Source organism: Morus notabilis, unplaced genomic scaffold, assembly GCF_000414095.1.
Source record: "Morus notabilis unplaced genomic scaffold, ASM41409v2 Scaffold136, whole genome shotgun sequence".
Classification (NCBI taxonomy): Eukaryota; Viridiplantae; Streptophyta; class Magnoliopsida; order Rosales; family Moraceae; genus Morus; species Morus notabilis.
This window is the reverse complement of record NW_010367550.1, coordinates 125150-146325: the sequence shown is the minus strand read 5'-3', so window position 1 is coordinate 146325 and position 21176 is coordinate 125150. Positions and strand designations below refer to the sequence as shown.

Sequence of the window (21176 nt, the reverse complement as noted above, 5' to 3'; positions counted from 1 at the left end):
TATTTTTCACGTTTACGAGAAAGAAAAAATGAAAACCTTTTTAAAATGACATCTGGCACAATAAAGACAAAAAATAAAAATGAAAACGATTTTTTGATTTAGTATAAAATGAGAGAGAAATAAAAAATGACTTTTAGTCATTTTTCATTTTTTATTTTCATTTTCTCCTCTCTCGAGCAGAGAGAGAAACACATTAATGGGGTTTTTATACTGAAAATAATCTCTTAATAAAAATACCAAACGCATTTTTAAAAAGAATTTCTGTCTGAGATTGAAAACATTTTCATTTTCATTTTTATACAAAAAATAAAATCATTTAGGAACAAGCTCCAAACGCGCCATTTATTTCTTATATATTGAACTTTTGTAAATTACAAGTTACAATACATCCTGAATTTTTTAATTTCACAAGTTATTTATGCATTCAATAAAGTGTTATAGACAATGAGAACTATTAACATTCGGCTGAAAATGGTTTTGGGGTATTGCAAATGCAATTTATTTAATCCAAGGACTGATTTGTCGAAATTGAAAGTTCAATAACAATTCTTTAATTCACAAAAGGTTCGTTAGAGGGGAAAAAAACACCAAATACATTTTTATTAAGGGAGTTTTATACTTCTACCATGTGCTTTTTTTTATTTGAATTGTTTTAAAGTATGTTTTTTAACTTTGTTTGGGAGTTTCTTTAATATGAGTAGAAAAAATGAATTACCGGCAATGTTCTATTTTTAACCGTTAGATATGTATTATAAACTGTTTGTTCTCCATATGTTTTTATTCTGCTGTGATTTTGATTAAATTTAACGGTCATTAATAGACACTACCGATAGGGAGAGAGAAAGTCCTCTTTATTATACTAAATTGATGTAAGACAGAAAATTAGGAAATTCAAGTCTTGTTAGGATTTCTGTTTTATTTTATTATTGTCTATATTTAGTTTGAGTTTGTTTAGGATTTATTCTGATTAGGATGCTATCTATTTAAAATTTCATTTGAATTAAGATTCCTAAGTAGTTTAGGATTTATAAACCCATAAGTAAGGTTCTATTTTGTTTACTCAGTTAAGTTTTCATTATTGTTGTCAAATTTCACAAGAAAAGAGATCGTATCTGGGCATTGCATCTAGACTATTTGAATGTGATTTTTTGTCCCCTGATATTCTGTGGGTGTGGTGTTTGTCTCTCATTCATCTTTCTGAGATCTCATGAATAATGGAGATATTTGACACCCAAATCAAAATACACTTTTTTTAATGTTTATGCATGTAATTAAATAATTATCATTCCACATTCTGAGTCTCGTGAAGTTTGGTTCGATTTCTGTACAACTTTCTTCTGTTTTGTTTTTTGCTCTCTAATTAAGGTCAAATTGTCACACTTCAGGTTTTGGAGGATTTGTGGAATAGTAAATAACCATATGGATGTCTCTTCATTGGTTGACACAAAGAATCTTATTCTCAATGGTCCAACCCAAATAGGTACTTAGAAAAATATGTGATACCTCTTTCAAAAAGAAGAATTAGTGGCCTTGTTCTTTTCCCTAAGACAACCAACACCATTCTTTAGGTAAAACCGTGAACAAAGGGGCATTAAATATGTTCTGCAATCCTATCCAATGCAGTTGAGAACAATATTGGCAGAAGAATCTTTGTTAAATTATTATTATTATTATTTTTTTTTCATGTGCATCAAGACTCAAGAGACTTGTCATCAAGATTCGACAAAAGGTGGATGCAAAGTATAGTTTAATAGTAATTTCACATATGATTTTACTATAATATGGAGTTCGAATCTTCACTCTTAAATTTAAAAGAAAAAAAAATTCGACCAAAAAAAAACTTTTAGGCCATATTTGGTAATTTGTATTGTTGTATTATGTTGTATTGAGTTGTATTATCATAATACAATACGGTGTTTGGTGTCATGAAGTATTGTATAAAGGGTCAAAATGTAAACTTTTAATAATTTTGGAGTCAAAATGTAATTTTTGAAAAAATTTTAGGGTCAAAATATATTTTTAAAAGGTCTGGGGTCAAAATGAAATTTCATAAAAAATTCAGGGTCAAACTGTAATTTTGAAGTTTTGGGGTCAAAAATAATTTTGTAAAAGTTTTGGTTTTAAGGTCAAAATTTAATTTTTTTTTTTAAATAAATCTACATTGTGCTCCTCAATTTTTCAACAATTATAGACTCTGGCATTACTTTATGTCAGTCCAACCTCGATTCTTAGTCGTGTCCTGTCCGATACGAATCATTAATCCATTATAAAATAATATGATATAATATGCTAAAAATGAGCCGTATTTAATAATACGACATATGCTGTATTTATTTACCATCCATATTAGTTTATATAATACGATAGTCACACTAAATATTGTGTTATTATATTATTATACAATACAGTGCTCTAATACGGTCCAATAAATATGTCTTTATTATATTTATATATTGTTATAAGCAACCTCTACGATAGAACCTTTGTTTTTAATTGTTAGGTTACTTTTTCAACAGTCAGATTTACAGAAAGAATAGTTTTATGTGACGTACCGTAAATTTTTAATATTGATCTACGCATATCAGATTGTTGAAAATTTAATTGTGTTCCACCTGTGGAAGCTTTTGATGAGTTTCAATGTATAATTTGCCGTATATATTAAGTCCCTTTTTTGTTGTCTAAAAAAGATGGATGCCAGTGACGCCCACATGGTGTTTGATCTTTTGCCACTTTGCATCTTTCGTTATTCTAATACTTCATGTGCCCACCTACAAAGGATCTCTTCTTTTCACTTAGTCATGATTAGGTCGATAATGCCGAACCTCTTCTTCCCTTTATTAAAAAAAGAAACTAGTCTTTCCTTGATGCCATGAGATGGGAGAATTTTTCAAAAATTGAGAATTTTTTTTTTTTCTTTTGTTAAAGTTGTCTTTTTCCTTCTTAGGATGCCACAATCTGTCATGTGTGTATTTATACTTTGCGTCGTCTTTTTGCCCAAAAAAAAATGATTTGGCTTTTTTTATTATAATAATAATGATTAAAGCTTCGATACTGAGGAAACAATCAACGTCATCATTATATGGAATTAGATTAAGCTAAATATAGAAAGGTGTTAAGGGAAAAAGAAAAAGGAGAAAATATGATCATTATCAGATGGAACATTGATTTGCTTCATGAAGAAAAGCACAACCTCTCACAAAGCAAATTCTCTTTTGTTTGTTTTTGTCCCTCTTTCTCTCTATTTCACTTCAAAAGCTCTCGTTAATTTTTAACTTGTTGCATTACAGTTGGATCAGAAAGTAGCTCTAATATGGCCTATCTCTATCACAATTAGCTAGGGCTTATTATCATCAGAATGACTAATATTTATCTTTGAACTGCTTTCTTCCTGATCATCATCATAATCATAATCTATAGCGCCATTGATCAACGTAGAGACCTCAGTGATTCCACTACAACTTGACAACGAAGGCGTAGGTGGGCCCACAGAACATTTTGGCCTGGTAACCTCAGTCATCATGATATGCTTTCTCTCGCTGTTTGTCCCATTTTTCTTCTTTGGCCGTCTCTTCTTCTGAAACACTCCACATACAACCCAACACTCCTTCAACTCCATTGAAGATATCTACACATCCACATATATGGGGATCATAACATAATATTGTTAAACTTAAACAGACTAGAAAGAAAAACTAATAGATAGACTAAGCTCGTACCTAATATAAAATTATGATAAGACATAGATTACTATTTTTTTTTTTTTTTTTGCTTTGAAAAAAAAAAAACAAAAAGACTCAGTTGTGTCTTTATGCCCGAGCCAACAACCACCTTGGTAATCTCCTGGGATCACAAACAGAATGATAAGAAATTTGACTCATGCATCACCTAGCATTCACCGAGTCTAAAGTCATCTAAACCATAGACAGATAAGAGACATAATTTTAATATGACTATAAGAATCGATTTCTAGATGGTAGATGAGAGAGCCATAAGTCGTCCTCCACCGCTATGTCACCACTAGTTGTGGTGAGAGACATAATTTTAACCGCACTATAAGGAATTATAGATCGTCCTCGCCGCTATGCCACCACTACTTGTGGTGAGAGACAAATCGCACTATGAGAATCAGCCCCTAAGTATTAGGTGGGAGAGCCATAGATCGTCCTCTGCCACTATGCCACTACTAGTGAAGAGAGACATAAGTTATGAGAATCGCTCGCTAAGTGCTAGATTGAGAGAGCCACAAATCGTCCTCCGCTGCTACGCAACCCTTACCCACGCTCGCCGTTGCTTTGATTTGTTTTACTTGAAACGAGTGCTTTATAATTGAGCATCGTTATTAATCACCATTGATATTGATATGTGGTGGGAAAAAACTGCTACATGTGATTGTATGAGCAACGGTGAAAATTATATATGTGGTTATGTATGGATGTACCAGATGAACTGAGTTAGGAGTTGGTCCAGGACGGACAAGGTGAAATTCATGCATGAGCCAGCGATGATTATGATGATGATGATTATCAGGACGGTTTCCTCCACAAAACACCATGGTTTTCCTGATTCCAACTGGTTGGTTGTTCAACTCAGAAGCCACGATTAGCCTCTCCTTCCCAATGGGTTTCCAGTAGCCAGAACCAGCATTAACTCTCTTCTTGCTCATAATATTAACATCCCTCTTTTGCTTGTGAAAAAAGTACCTCTTTTCCTTCACTTCACCTGATGAATATCAATCACACATGACAAAATTTTTAGCACGATGGGTTTTTTTTTTTTTTTTTTTTCAAACCAAAAGAAAAAAAATGGGATAATTTAACATAAAAAAAAAAAAAAAATTACCTGGCAAGGTCCAAGGATCAGTTTGGAAGACATCGAAGTCAGGAATGACCAAAGCAGGCAAAGGAATGGAAAAGACCTTCCTCTTCAGGTAATGAACCACGAGCTCTTCATCGGTCGGCCGAAATCTGTAGCCGATGGGCAATTTTAGGCCTCCACTACTCATTAACAACTTTTGTTTTTCTTCCATTCCTAAAAATAATCAACCCCACCTTACAAACGTTGAAAAACTTTCCTTAAAAAAAAAAAAAAAAAAAAAAAAAAAACTTTTGCAAAGCCAAATATATATGAGGATTAAATCTGAAGAAAAAGAGAATGAGCAAGAAGAGCAAGGAGAAGAAGAGAATTGATTTGTATGGTTGGCATAGAACGGCCGTGTTTTGTTATTTATATATAGATGGAGAGAGAGAATGGAAAACCCAAAAACTCCAACTCCTAATAGGACTCGGAGACCTTTTCCTTTTCCTTGACTCGGCAAAATAGAAATGTGAAAAGGAAATCCAAGTCCTACTCGGACTCAGAAACCTTTTTAAAGCTTTTATTGTCGCTTTTAAGATAAAATTATATTTTAGCCCCTCAATTATAAGGCTTTTAAGTGATTGACCCCTTCTAAAGAACATTTTGGCATATAGCTTCTCATACTTTTCCGATTTTGGCAATATCAACCATTTGCTAACTTCTGTTTCAGCAAAAATAAATAATAATAATGATTAAAATAAATTGCTTACTTTTTTAATGGAGATCATTACGTAAAAAATCACAATGAGTTTTCTTAGATTCCGGTATGGCTTATAAACAGTATATTTGCAGGATTAATTGTGATAAGAGTTACTTATTTAAAAAAAATAAAGAATTAACTGTGATTCAATTCTTGAAATATAATTGATTTCACTTTGGGCTCTAACTTTTAAAATATCTCATCAAAATTTTACATTACTAAGTTGCCCTAAATAAATCATTCTATCAAAATATTAAGATCTCGACAAAAAATGACACGGTGTACTTTTTAACAATCATGCCTGACATGTAAATTTATAAAATTAACTTCTACTAAATCACAAAAGGTCCTCAAATTTATTTTTTCTTCTAGATTTTAAAGTCAGTTAATTGGAGTTTTTTTTGTAGGCTTTAAAAATTAGAGATTAAAATAGAATCCAGTCTATAATTTAATGAAAGAAAGGACTAACCCTAAAGTAAATTAAAATATTTCGGTAAATTTTAAAGTAATTATTACAAGACCAGTTTATATAAGAAAAGGAGAGAAATTAAAATATATTGATGAAAAGTTTTCTCTTTTTTTGGACAAAAGATAACATTCGATCATTCGATCTCATGCGACAAGCTCTATTAAAAAAGTTTAAAAAAAATTAACAAATTGCAAAACAATGGAAAGTTGGGGAGAATGTGCTTAAGATTGGTAAATATGATAAGAAAAGTGGCAAAGGCAGTTTAACTGAGGAGGTAGAGTGCAATTTATTTAATTTGAAAATTGAAAATAATAAAATAAGAATAATAATAAAATGGAATTTGCGTAAGTGAGGTTTGACGGTCGTTGGTTAATTCGGAAACGTGTAGGACATCAAAAAGGACAAGAAGTTCCACGCTTGGGAGTTGGCCTTTTTTGGGTCAACAGATCAACTCGTGTACTGTGAGACCCATGTGTGCCACGTTTTCCCCCAAAATCCATTTCTAATTATTTCTCATTTTGACTTTACTACATCTTTCCATATATATAATATATATTTTTTTAATCTTTACACTTCAAACAAATAATTTGTTCAAGATAAATACTTTGGTAGTGTTTAAAAATACCTAATATCGATATCAAGTCATTTTAAACCGTTAATTTTTTTTTGTTAAATTTGTGTTCATTTTTTGTTTTAATAATATTTGTATGATGTCATCAGTTTAAAATAGCACAATATTAGTTTTTTTTTTTTTGTTTTTGGAATTTATCTTCTGTATATCATGATTCTACATAGTGTAACATGTAAAAGTTAAGATTTTCCATAAATTATATAATAATGTTTAGCTTCCATATAGTTATATAATTTATACAAGACCAAGATAGATTATAAAAAAATAAAGAAATAAAGAGGAAATTAAGAAGAAGAAGAACAGAAAAATTGAAAGAAGAAATAGATGGATTTAGATAAAAGAGAGAACAATGTAGAGGGAATATTTGTACTTAGCTAATCATCAAGGTCTTTTTTTCCCCCTTTTAAACTTTCTTATATATGTTTATAAGCAAACATATATTCTTTTTTTTTTTCCCCGTAACTATTACATAAAATCAGTTTTTTATCAATGAAAATTATTGAGTGATTTTCTCCCAATTTAACATCTATTTGTAATTAGAGAATGAGATTATGCGTTTAAACTCTTGTACGCATACACTTTTAACTGTTGCCTAAATATATCCAAGCACCTAGCTTGTTTAAAATAATATCTTATTGTGTTTCTCAACAAATTTTGCTCTCATATATATGTAGCTTATCAGTGATAAGAAAATAATAAATATAAAACTCAATGTTAGTCCACGTCTTAGGAGACATGATAATTTAATTGAAATATAGCATATGAATGAGAAAAACTATAGCAATTTTCCTATGACTTTATTGTCTAATTAATATAGGTTACTTAGAATACTAAATTTATATTCTCATTTGCCTCTTCTTAATGGACAATATATAAACATAGTGCAGATTTCTGTTTGAAGTTTGAACCAAAAAAATGGCTGGCAGAAGAATCAACCCATTCTTTCTTCTTCCTTTCTTCTTACTCTTTTTTTTTTTAATAACAATAATAATAATGCCCTAAGTCAACCACGATGATAATGCTAATGATCAAAATATGGACATATACACGCCATAAGAAATTAATAATTATCCAAAACAAATAACATATATATATATATATATATACGTATATATACAAGACAAAAAAAAGAAGAAAAAACACCTCGTTGTGCGTTTGAAACATTGAAGAACAGAACACCCAACACCGTACCTTAAGAAGCGTGTTTTGAACGCATAGATTTTGATTTTGATTTTTTTCAAGTGTGTTTCGTTAAGCACGTACTTATCTGGACTTTGAAAAAGACAAATCAATTATATATATATATATATATATATATATATATATACACATATGTATGTGTGTGTGTGCGTGTGTATTCTCCATGTCGTGGGGGTTGCTGTTTTTCTTGGAATTGAGTCAAATCAGCTGCTGCGAGATTCGCTATCATTGATGGCCGTGATTTACTAGTGTTTTCCTCCTTAATCAACATTATCATCTCACCCTTCTTTAATTAATGGCCTCCATTTAGTTTTGTTCTTCAAGAAGCCTTAGCTGTTTTGTTCTTTCTCGTTTCCCTAATTTATTTATTTTTCTTTTTAGAATAAAATATAGGTGCTGGATTGTCTACGCATTGACAGAAGCATCATCTTTTGATTATGAATAATAATAATAATCTTTGCTTGTAATTAATGTTTCCATGCAGCTAGCAAAATGTGTAAAATCATGTCAAGTTGTGAGTAATAATTGCTTATCATTTTTACGATCATTAGTTTAGAAGTGTATCGTAATTAAGAGTACCCTTAAGTCTTAAACTCTGCAAATCAAGCAAACGGGCAAAACATAAATTTTATGTGGTCACCAAACCATGCTTACCGTTAGTGATTAAAGGAGATATGGCAATAGAAAATAAGAGCTCATGAATATTAATAGCGAGACAAGAATTCAGGGACCGATGCAAATATTAAACCTAATTTATTTTGTTATTACTTTTTTTAACATATTTTGTTAGAATTAGTATAATTTTAAATGGGGGTTTATCCTCTTTCAAAAAAAAAAAATAATAATAAATAAAATGGGGGTTTATAACCTAGATCATTATAAGTAGCATTTTCCTCAAGGTGTAAATTAATTGAAGATTCCAAAAACGTAGTCACCTATTTCCATTGATAGCCATTAGCCATTGCCAAACCGTGAAGATGTAATTTGGTCACAGAACACTTGCAAAATGCATTGTGGCTACTGGCTAACCTAACCTTAATAGTTCTTTTTTCTTTTTCTTTTTGTTGGGAGAGTGGAGTAGTGGAAGTGTAACTTTATTTTTTGTTCGTTTTATTAATTCGAATCACAGCTCATATTTTTACTGTAGTATTTTCTTTCATAAAAATTTTTGTGTTACAATATTTTTTTTAAAAATAAATTCACTTTTTAATTCAAATTAAAAAATTGAACTAACCAAACAATTAAGGCCTTCATACTCGGACTCTAGAAAGTATTATTAGGGAGGGGAAGGCTAAGAAAGTAGCCAAAATCTAGACCTTTATGCTCGAGGTGACTTTCTTTTAGTCCTGTTTCAATTTGCCCCAGTTGTAGCTCATTAGGGCTAGAATAAGGTAATGGGATTAGCTAGTCTAGTTTAGGATATTAAAATTCCGAACCCAAACAATTTAAAGATTGACCAAGAACCAATCTTGTAATCATGTCAAATTTGTACGGATGTAAAACTTTACTAGGGCTCTGTTTAAACATACTCCATATATAGTTCGCTTCATGATGATGGTTATAATGTTTATACATCTATTTGGTACGAAGCAAAATATTGTTTAGTTATATTGATAAATCTTCATTAGAATCTGTCAAACTTGCATATAAATTAATCATCATATTCTTTTAATATGATTTAACATTTTAAAATAAATAACATCAGTAAAGATACTTTATATATTACACTTGTTTGCTACGAGTACTTCAAAAAGGTGTTTTTTTAAATAAGAAATAGTACCACCATTATCTTGCAAAGAAGAAAGCATTTTCAATTAACTGAATCAATACCGTTACCTTTTTTTTTTTTTTGGGTAAATATATACGGATTCTGTTTCCAGCTTATGAGATATTGCTTTACCATGGGTTAATATTATTATTAGCAATATCATGTCCAAATAATTTGTTCCAACAAGTCACGTAAGAGAGCACTTAACTTCAAAGAATCAAATGCTTGTGTTTACACATGCATATATAAAAGTGGATTGATTCTATATATATACGAAAAGCAATTATACAATATCTTAGGTTTCTTGTTGATAAAAAGGTCCTGCGGATCTATGTTGATTGTATCTGACGTTACTTGGTATAAGTTTATTAATTACTTCAATTAACAAAAAGTAGCCCATTTTTTTGGACTGCTGTGTTTCTTCATGGTTACTCTTTATATCTTGAAGTAGATATCTCTCTGTTTATGTATATAATATACATACATACATATATATATATATATGGAATCAAAATCCTAAATATATTATATCTTATAGATGTGTGTGTGTATGTATTTATATATACGCATGCATGCATCTATGTATACAAGGTAAAGAAATTTATTGGGCAAAGAAGCAAAGCTATACAGTATACAGCAAGATACAATATGCAAGAAATAGATCATATATTAAAGCTACAAAAATCACAAATTGGGTAGCAAAGAAAAATCAGATTAGGAACAGAAATAACAAACAGAGACGCAATAATCAAGCCGAAAAAATCTATTGGCCAATTCTCAACAGTTCGACGACACCAATTCTCAACAGTTTTACTAGTTTCATTCTAATATTATTAGGGATTTGAGAAAAAAAAAAAGAAAAAAAAAGCTTTTAGGGAGTAGTTGGGAGGTCCAATCTTTAATCTTTAAGTTCTTTTTCATTTTGAATTTGATGTCGTTTTCTAAATGTTTTCCTCTGATATTCTGGATGTATCAGCAGTCTCTTGTGTTGCTGTCGGGATTAACATTTTTTTTCCCCGTTTCTCAATGTTGTTGCTGTCTTCTGCTATTTTGCCGTTTTGCGAGTATTGTCGTTTTCTGATTTGTTAGTTTTCGATGCTTTTGTCTTAAATTTTGTTTTCTGTTATATAATTTATTATTGTTTATTACTTGACGTTGCTTTTCAAAATTTTTTTTTTCTTTTTTAGGTTACCGACTTACCGTCATTATCATGTCAAAATTTGGACGCCGTTGTCGTTACTTGTCGTTTTATGTCTTATTTTGGATTTTTATTGTCGTTTGCAAAAGGATGTCGTCTCAATCTGTTGTTTTTATCTAGTTGCTGTCGTCCATTTTGACCTTTATCGGCTATTAGTTTGTCATTTTCGATCTTTTTATATTTTTGAACATTTCGGCGTTTTTCATTTTGTCGTTGTTTTAATAAATAATTTATTGCCGTTTTAATCGATATTGTCGTTTTCCTTTTTCTTCTTTTTTCTCCCAGTTCTTAGACGTTTCATTTTCCAATTATTTTGTCCTTGATAAATAATAAACCTTGTTCTTTACCAATTAATCGTAGTTTTCCAAGCTCTTTATTCAGCTTGTTATTGATATGAAATTATCATTGAGTTTTCCAATGTTATTTTAAATGTTTACCTACATTTTTCTCGTTGATTAAGAAAAATAAAAAAACCTTTAACATCGTTTTTATCTTTACGTCATTTTAGACATATGTCGTTTTTACATCTTACCGTCGTTTCTGAACCTGATATCGTTTTTTCTTGTGGTTTCTCTCATAAGTTGCTTTCTACCTTGAATTGTCAATGTCGTATTTCCGGGGAAATTGTAATTAGACATAACATAAAAAATACTTCAATTGCGGTATATGTGAAGAAATGGTGTGTTTTCTCTTCGCTGGTTTTCATTTGCTTACCTTGTCTTCGGAAAGTTAAAGTTTTGTTCTCTTTTTCGTTACAAAAGCTGTTTTAGAATAAAATGTTTTGCTGTTTCATCTTATAAGCCCAGTCAAAAAATAACAAGAATTCTGTCATTTTTTTTTTTTTTTTTTTTAGGATAAGAATTCTATCATTTGGTATTTAGTTTTCACCTTAGTTTCTCCTGTGCTCACCATTATTGAGATGTATTTTCCTCCACAAGTTGAAGTCCAATAAAAGTTTGGAAATTTGAAAAGACTATCCAACGACAACTTATAATCTTAAGCAAGCCAACATCATTTGTTGATCTAGCAACAATTATCTTGTATTATGAGTATAGATGCCTCTCAATTTCTCTAGGATTCTGTCGTATTGTTGGAAAACCCCCAAGTTTCACCTTTTTATTTTATTGTCGTTTTATGATGTATCGTTTATCAATTTTTGTCGTTTTAAGTTTGTTGTCTGATCGATTGAAAATTTGATGTCGTTCTTTTAGTATTAATTATTTTCGTGTTTAATTCAATGTAATTTTTGAACATTTTGACTTTCATTTGTCCCCTTTTTTTTGTCGTTTGTAATGTTTCATCCCTTTCCATTCTTTGTCGTTTATCAGACTTTTCCAGTTTTTAATAGTTCAATTTGTCACGCTTTATTAATGTTCTCGCTCTTTATATCCGTTGTCGTTTTTATGTTAATGTCGTTTTCTAAATGATGTTTTATTTTGCACTTCTTGTCGTTTATCAGATGTTTCTCTGTTTCTTTGAAATATTTTAAGTTCTCATTTCTGGAGAAACCATAATCAAGCACAAGAAGTAATCAAAATATTTCACTTACTATATTAAAGTTCATGAGTAAACCACATCTAGTCAAAACATATCAAAACTTTATTTTCATCTTAGATATCTTACATGCGTTTTTCTTTTCTTTCACTCTCCAGAATTTAGGGTTTTGTTCAATCTGGACAAACGTCCAAAAAAAAACAAACAAAAACAAAATAAGAAACTTAGAGTAGAGCAGAATCCGGAGGAAAAGAAAGATGCCCACCATTGTTGTATTGACTTCTGAGGAACTCAATTATGAGAAAATTTTGTGCAGCATTGCTAAGTATGACCACAATAAAGGTGGAGAAAAAAACACAGAAAAATAAAGACGAAAAAAGGGTAAAAAAAATCAGGCTCAGCAGTGTACTAGTGTACTTTGTACATAAATAATAGTGTAATGATTAATATCAAATCTGTATCAATTCAGGAATGAGCTTCAACAGGAAGGAAAGCTCCTGCTCTGTAAACTTGGGCTTTGATTTGGCAGAATCAACACTATTCTCCTCCTCATCATTTGAAGGCTTCATCAAATCAGAAATTGATTCTGTAATTTCTTTGACAAGATCAACTATCACTCCATCTATTCCCATCAGGTGTTGCATGTAAACCGCTTCAGCTACATTACTGCACCATTCACCATTATAATGTATAAGAACTTAATTATTAATCTTAATCACAAAATTATTAATCTTTAAGTAGCAGTGTTAAGAGACTTACTTCAATTTGCCGTAGGTAAGGAGGGAAAGTTTGGAGTCTTTGATTTTGGGTACTGCTCCTGGATTTCTGAAAACTCCTTTAACCTCTGAGACTATTCCTTGGAGACCACCTTCCAAACACACCTTTATGGCTTCCTCCAAGGAATTCCTCCTTACATCATAGAAAATCTCTGTTCCACCATTTGTCAAAAAGAATACCTGCCATATTCACCGACAATACTTGGTTAGTAAATTTGGCATCTCTCTCTCTCTCTCTCTCTCTCTCTTCCAATTGGATCATGATGCTTACAGGATATTTGTCCTGAAATTTTCTAATAAGCAAGGCTGCATCAGGATGGAAGGATGAGAAGATGATTGGTCTGTCCTTGGCATAACCAAACACAACCTGTTCCAATAATAAAGTTCACTAAATTAAACAAACTAACAATGTTAAAAAAATAAAAAAAAAAAATACAAAATGAGTATTGAAATAATATCATACTAGTATTGTACAAGTTTTGAGCAGCAAATTACAACAAAATTTCATATGAAAAAAAAAGGTAAAAGTTTAAGGGAATTGGCACCTGTAAGACGACTTGAAGGACGTGGATGAAATAGTCTTGGTCATAGACAATGTGGTCATCAAATTTCAACTCAACGTTGAAACCCAGAGAAGGTTCAACACTGAGGAAGGCTTCTTCGAGTGTACAGAGAAAGTCATCAGTTTCAACATTCCACTCAACAATTTTGCCATCTTTGGTCTTCCTAAGCAAGGCGTTTCCATGTTTCCCTGCCTCTTTTTGAGGACCATAGCATAAGAACTCCGACACACGCAGATCTGTAATTCTCTCCTCAAACACAGTCCCCTGTATCACACAAGTCCATAACCAAATTATATATATATATATATATGTATGTATGTATATATTTATATAATATACATATAAGAATTCTATCATTTGGTATTTAGTTTTCACCTTAGTTTCTCCTGTGCTCACCATTATTGAGATGTATTTTCCTCCACAAGTTGAAGTCCAATAAAAGTTTGGAAATTTGAAAAGACTATCCAACGACAACTTATAATCTTAAGCAAGCCAACATCATTTGTTGATCTAGCAACAATTATCTTGTATTATGAGTATAGATGCCTCTCAATTTCTCTAGGATTCTGTCGTATTGTTGGAAAACCCCCAAGTTTCACCTTTTTATTTTATTGTCGTTTTATGATGTATCGTTTATCAATTTTTGTCGTTTTAAGTTTGTTGTCTGATCGATTGAAAATTTGATGTCGTTCTTTTAGTATTAATTATTTTCGTGTTTAATTCAATGTAATTTTTGAACATTTTGACTTTCATTTGTCCCCTTTTTTTTGTCGTTTGTAATGTTTCATCCCTTTCCATTCTTTGTCGTTTATCAGACTTTTCCAGTTTTTAATAGTTCAATTTGTCACGCTTTATTAATGTTCTCGCTCTTTATATCCGTTGTCGTTTTTATGTTAATGTCGTTTTCTAAATGATGTTTTATTTTGCACTTCTTGTCGTTTATCAGATGTTTCTCTGTTTCTTTGAAATATTTTAAGTTCTCATTTCTGGAGAAACCATAATCAAGCACAAGAAGTAATCAAAATATTTCACTTACTATATTAAAGTTCATGAGTAAACCACATCTAGTCAAAACATATCAAAACTTTATTTTCATCTTAGATATCTTACATGCGTTTTTCTTTTCTTTCACTCTCCAGAATTTAGGGTTTTGTTCAATCTGGACAAACGTCCAAAAAAAAACAAACAAAAACAAAATAAGAAACTTAGAGTAGAGCAGAATCCGGAGGAAAAGAAAGATGCCCACCATTGTTGTATTGACTTCTGAGGAACTCAATTATGAGAAAATTTTGTGCAGAATTGCTAAATATGACAAAAATAAAGATGGAGAAAAAAACACAGAAAAATAAAGACGAAAAAAGGGTAAAAAAAATCAGGCTCAGCAGTGTACTAGTGTACTTTGTACATAAATAATAGTGTAATGATTAATATCAAATCTGTATCAATTCAGGAATGAGCTTCAACAGGAAGGAAAGCTCCTGCTCTGTAAACTTGGGCTTTGATTTGGCAGAATCAACACTATTCTCCTCCTCATCATTTGAAGGCTTCATCAAATCAGAAATTGATTCTGTAATTTCTTTGACAAGATCAACTATCACTCCATCTATTCCCATCAGGTGTTGCATGTAAACCGCTTCAGCTACATTACTGCACCATTCACCATTATAATGTATAAGAACTTAATTATTAATCTTAATCACAAAATTATTAATCTTTAAGTAGCAGTGTTAAGAGACTTACTTCAATTTGCCGTAGGTAAGGAGGGAAAGTTTGGAGTCTTTGATTTTGGGTACTGCTCCTGGATTTCTGAAAACTCCTTTAACCTCTGAGACTATTCCTTGGAGACCACCTTCCAAACACACCTTTATGGCTTCCTCCAAGGAATTCCTCCTTACATCATAGAAAATCTCTGTTCCACCATTTGTCAAAAAGAATACCTGCCATATTCACCGACAATACTTGGTTAGTAAATTTGGCATCTCTCTCTCTCTCTCTCTCTCTCTCTTCCAATTGGATCATGATGCTTACAGGATATTTGTCCTTTTCTATTCTAATAAGCAAGGCTGCATCAGGATGGAAGGATGAGAAGATGATTGGTCTGTCCTTGGCATAACCAAACCTGTTCCAATCCAATAATAAAGTTCACTAAATTAAACAAACTAACAATGTTAAAAAAATAAAAAAAAAAAATACAAAATGAGTATTGAAATAATATCATACTAGTATTGTACAAGTTTTGAGCAGCAAATTACAACAAAATTTCATATGAAAAAAAAAGGTAAAAGTTTAAGGGAATTGGCACCTGTAAGACGACTTGAAGGACGTGGATGAAATAGTCTTGGTCATAGACAATGTGGTCATCAAATTTCAACTCAACGTTGAAACCCAGAGAAGGTTCAACACTGAGGAAGGCTTCTTCGAGTGTACAGAGAAAGTCATCAGTTTCAACATTCCACTCAACAATTTTGCCATCTTTGGTCTTCCTAAGCAAGGCGTTTCCATGTTTCCCTGCCTCTTTTTGAGGACCATAGCATAAGAACTCCGACACACGCAGATCTGTAATTCTCTCCTCAAACACAGTCCCCTGTATCACACAAGTCCATAACCAAATTATATATATATATATATATATGTATGTATGTATATATTTATATAATATACATATAATAAGAGAATTAAGTGAAAATAAGATAAATTATTCCAAGTGGGGCTTACGTAATTATCTCTGGAGAGGATGAAGTCGTCATGGAATATGACTGGGCAGTCATATATATATATATATATATGTATGTATGTATATATTTATATAATATACATATAATAAGAGAATTAAGTGAAAATAAGATAAATTATTCCAAGTGGGGCTTACGTAATTATCTCTGGAGAGGATGAAGTCGTCATGGAATATGACTGGGCAGTCGTCCTTGGTCACCTACAATTAACAAAAACATGTACAACCATGTTGGTTTTTGCAGTTCCGGTTTTTTTTTTTTTTTTTTTCCTTCTTCATCACCGCACTTAACTTGTTTTAAGGCAAGTTGCAAAACGTTTTAAGAAAAGGGAGAGGAGGAAAAAAAAAAAGGAAAAGACAAATCATATCAGTACCCTTCTTAAAGTATTAGGAAAAAAAAGCACAGAATTTACTAGGAAATATGGAGGAAAAGTATACGGTAAAAGGTAGATTTCAGGAAAATGAAAGTAAATAAATAAAATGGGGATATTTATATTTTTATATCATGTATTTTAAGTTTATTGAAAAATTATATATTTTTAATTTTTAATCTCATTAAATATATACTTTTAAATTAAATTTAATACTCAAATTTATACATTTTTACAATCAATTCTCAACTTTAAGCATATTTATCTAAATAACCCTTAAATAAAAATAGAAGAAGAAAAAAAAAACTAAAAAAAACTTTAAACTTATGGTTTTAACCTTAAAAAAATTGAAATGAGGTTTTTTGTGTTTTCAATATTTATTTTTGTAATATTGGAAAACTTTAATTTTATTTTCTATCTTTTTTTAAGATAGTTTAGTCATTTTAAAAGTTAAAATCAATTATTAATCGAAATAATAGATTAATTTGTATATTAAATTTAACTTAAAATATATATTTAATTAAATTAAAAATTAAATATATAGAATTATAGATTTTGAATAAATTTAAAACAAGATATAGAAATATAAATATTCCAATAAAATATTGAGATTGCTGAATAAAAAAAATAAAAAAAAATAAAATATTGAGAATACTAGTAAAATTACTAAAAACACCCTGGACAACAGAGGAGGCCAAATGAGGTAAACGACCGGTGGGTGGGCGGGGCCATAAAAACTGTACGGAAAAAAAGAAAGAGAGAAAAAATACGACCGACCGTACGCGGAGAGCGTACAGCGGAAGAATCACGTGGTGCATAAAGTTCCGATGAATTCGGAGGTCGGAGATTGGGACTGACCTGAACGTCGAACTCGATAAAGTCAACGGGAAACGCTGCGGCGGCGTTGAAGGAGGCGATGGAGTTCTCCTTGATTGCTCTCATTCTTTTGTCCGACGACTGCAACACGTTCATTCCGTTTCCTCTGTGCCCTATCACCATTAACCTCGGATTTCTTTTCTTTCCCAATTCCACCCCTACATTATTATTATTTATGCATAAATCCAAATCATTAAACCCCTTAATAAATTTTTTAAAGAAAAATGAATGAAAATCTGACGGTTTAAAACTGCGTAAAAATTATTACCTTTGGGAAGGCTGGTGGAGTAGAGCGAAAGAGAAGGGTTTTCCGGGACATGGTCGAGGTTAGGGACGTCGGAGACGTGGACGGCTTTCAGAGCCATTATTATTTTTCTTTAAAAGAAGGAAAAAAAAAGTCTCAAAGAAAGAAGAAGAAATTGGCGATTGATTATATTTTTTTTGTGAGAATAATGTGGTGGTTGTGGTGGAGGTGGAGGTGGAGAAGGCTATTATATACATACATATATATTTAAGGAGAAGAAAGGGATCTGGGTGGTAGAGTTTAAGAATATTCTTTTATGAGTTTCCTTTTCCTTTTCGTTTTCCAAGTCGTGTTTCTATTTCTCCATTGTCATATGCTTTTGGATATTCCTACTCGTTCTTCACGCCGTCAACTTTTTTCTTTTTGTATGTTCCGTCAAAATCTAACGGGACACGGGAGTTAATGAAATAGTTTGTTGTTATGTGTCCTAAATCTAATCCTGCATGGTTTCTAATTTGGATCGGGTACTTCCAGTACTAGGATTTTGCGTTTTTTGTTTGTCCTAGTCAGATCAAACTCGGTTTCCTTTCCTAATCTTCTCCGCAAATCAAATAACATCACGCGCTTAACCAACGCCCGTGACTTGGAGTTGGCGTCTTTCCTTATCTCAACATCTTGACTTTTCATTCAAACTTAGATTTGGGAATTTCTATTATGGTGTGCCCTCATTCTTGGGTTGATTGACGTTAATAGTATAATTTGAATATAACGGTGTTTATGAAGTGAGTGTAAAGATATTATTCAATTCCATGTAGAGATTTAAATCTTATAAGTATAATTAATGGCCCTATTTAACCTATAATTGGAGGCACTTAGCTTTATCTTTAACTATTTTTTAAAATGATTTATCAAGGTATCTCAGTGTATAATTCTCAATATTTACAGTTTCATCAAATAGTAGAATTTAACTTAAGTTTTTGTTAAATTTTACGTTCTTTTAGCTTCAATAGTAATTTAATATATATAATTTAGCTGCTCGAATTACACGTATTGATGAGGTAACTTTTTAAATTGTATAAAATAAAAAAATAAAAAAAAGAAATTATATTTGGACGCGCCAACTAAGAGGTGGAAAATAGAGAGGCCGTGTTGAGAAGTACACCGCATGAGCTTGGTGTGGAAGCTGGTGGTTGGGTTTTACCTTTTATTATTTATATAATATCATATTCACGTTCGACCGTTTGAAAATTAAAACAGTAAGGTCGTTCTGGAATAACGGGAAACGAATATCCAATCGAATATGTCCTTAATTATTATTATTATTTTTTTTTTAAAAAAAAGGAAAGAAAGAAAGAAACAAGTGCAAATTCGTGAGTGAGATTGACCCACAAAAAAAAAAAAAAAAGGAAAAAAGACAAAAGAAAAACCGTGTAATTGAGTCATGGCCAGCTCTCCTTTCATCTGATAACGCCGCGTGCTTGGCGCCAAGGTGTTAAGGGGAATTATTGCACGTCACAACTTCACAACATTTTATGGGCTCTCAAAGTACTCAAATGTCAAATCCATGTTATAAATCTTCTAATTATAGGATTCTAATCAAGTCTTTTACAAAGATACTTGTATATGATCGGTATTTCCATTCAAGCATTCTAATTGGTGAACCTTTTTAAAGTATTATATTTACCAATTGAAAACAACCCATTTATTAAGTATAAACACTTAACTTGAAATCTCCTAATAACATTGTCTTTTATTTTTTAATTAAAATATACTTCTAAATTACTACTTTAACAACATTTGATCAAGTTGTGCCAACAAAACCAAAGTGGTTAAACTTTTTTTTTTTTAAAAAAAGACCTAAAAAATGGGAAAAGAATGGGATGGAGTGGGTAAAGATACATGAATGAGGTGTAAACACGGCAGGCTTATGTGTCTTGGACAAACAATCCACATATTTTAATAGATGAGGAGAGAAGGCATTCAGACGTTTGATTTTTTGTTTAAAATACAGCATTGAGATGTTATATATATTCACACACCCTCAATCATGTATCCACATTGCTACCTTTGGAAGTTTCCTTTCTATCAATTTCTCTACTGCCACATTTCCTATCTGCTAGCTATAGTACTAGTTCATGAGGTGAAGAATCATGAATGTTTCAAAGTCGTCTATGATTTTGATAGATAAAATATTCTCAATGAAGGAACGATATGAAAGTTTTATAAAAATAAAATTATTGTTTTGGTCCAAATTATTAATTTACATGTTGTGTTATGTGTCTAGCAACAAATTAATTGTTATTATCTTTAGCATCACCTATCTCTTATCTGCCATGGATCGACCAAGTTCATGAGTTTGAAGAATATAGAATTATTCAGAGAAGTCTCTGAGTTGGATATATAGATGATATAAATTCTCATCACATTATAATATAAATACAAAAGAAGTGACATGTTCATGACTAATTTAGAAGTGTCAAAATTCTAATGAGTCTCGTAAAAATAAATCCGTATACGTGTAAACTATTTTTCTTGATGTACGTAAGACTTTTATTTTTTGGGTTATGCCACGTATATAATCATTTTCTAATGCATAAAGTGCAACTTTGGGAGGGGCACAACCGGCTGCATAGCCAATGGTGTCAAAACAGCCATGCTGGACAAGCACGACCCTTCTGACCTAAGCTCGTCACGGGTCTGGATTGGCACAAGCACGACCCTCTACAGTAGAGGGTCGGGCTTGGACCGGGCCTGAGGGAAGACCCTCAGGCCCAGCCCTTCATGGACCAGCCTTACTAATGGTCCCAGCCCTACTAACGGTCCTGCAGGACCTTCATAGGGCTGGCCCTACTAACGGCCCTGCAGGACCGTCATAGGGCCGGCCCTACTAACGGCCCTGCAGGACCTTCATACTATGGTCTTGTAGGACCTTCATAGGCCGGCCCTACTAATGGTCCTGCAGGACCTTCATACTAATGATCTTGCGGGACCTTCATAGGGCCGACGCTACTAATGGTCCTACAGGACCTTCATAGGGTCGGCCCTACAAATTGTCCTGAAGGACCTTCATAGGGCCAGCCCTACTAATGGTCCTGCAGGACCTTCATACGGCCGGTCCTACTAACGGTCCTGCAGGACGTTCATAGGGCCGATCCTACTAATGGTCCTGCAGGACCTTCATACGGCCGGCCCTACTAATGGTCCTACAGGACCGTCATAGGGCCGACCCTACTAATGGCCCTGCAGGATCTTCATAGCGTCGGCCCAACTAATGGCCCTGTAGGACCGTCATAGGGCCGGC

At 32.0% G+C, this 21176-nt stretch overlaps 3 protein-coding genes across 3 annotated transcripts; all 3 read right to left on the bottom strand.

Annotated features, from left to right (window-relative positions):
- Positions 1-3052: 3052 nt before the first annotated feature.
- Positions 3053-5208, bottom strand: LOC21389127 (NAC domain-containing protein 83). Its single transcript, XM_010112633.2, has 3 exons — positions 4840-5208; positions 4439-4719; positions 3053-3625 (listed from the first exon to the last, which is right to left on the bottom strand). The coding sequence occupies exons 1-3, from the start codon at positions 5024-5026 to the stop codon at positions 3335-3337; spliced, it is 759 nt and encodes a 252-aa protein (XP_010110935.1). The 5' UTR covers positions 5027-5208; the 3' UTR covers positions 3053-3334.
- Positions 5209-12561: 7353 nt separating this feature from the next.
- Positions 12562-13929, bottom strand: LOC21389126 (glycerophosphodiester phosphodiesterase GDPD1, chloroplastic; the record flags this gene model as incomplete). Its single annotated transcript, XM_024175138.1, has 4 exons — positions 12562-12980; positions 13074-13270; positions 13362-13457; positions 13636-13929. Coding segments are annotated over 4 exons (804 nt in total), but the record flags the coding sequence as incomplete, so codon positions are not given.
- Positions 13930-14984: 1055 nt separating this feature from the next.
- LOC21389125 (glycerophosphodiester phosphodiesterase GDPD1, chloroplastic) lies at positions 14985-18197 on the bottom strand. Its single transcript, XM_024175147.1, has 7 exons — positions 17900-18197; positions 17614-17789; positions 16523-16585; positions 15954-16237; positions 15682-15772; positions 15394-15590; positions 14985-15300 (listed from the first exon to the last, which is right to left on the bottom strand). Exons 1-7 carry the CDS (start codon positions 17994-17996, stop codon positions 15084-15086), a joined length of 1125 nt encoding a protein of 374 aa, XP_024030915.1. The 5' UTR covers positions 17997-18197; the 3' UTR covers positions 14985-15083.
- Between the last annotated feature and the right edge of the window lie 2979 nt (positions 18198-21176).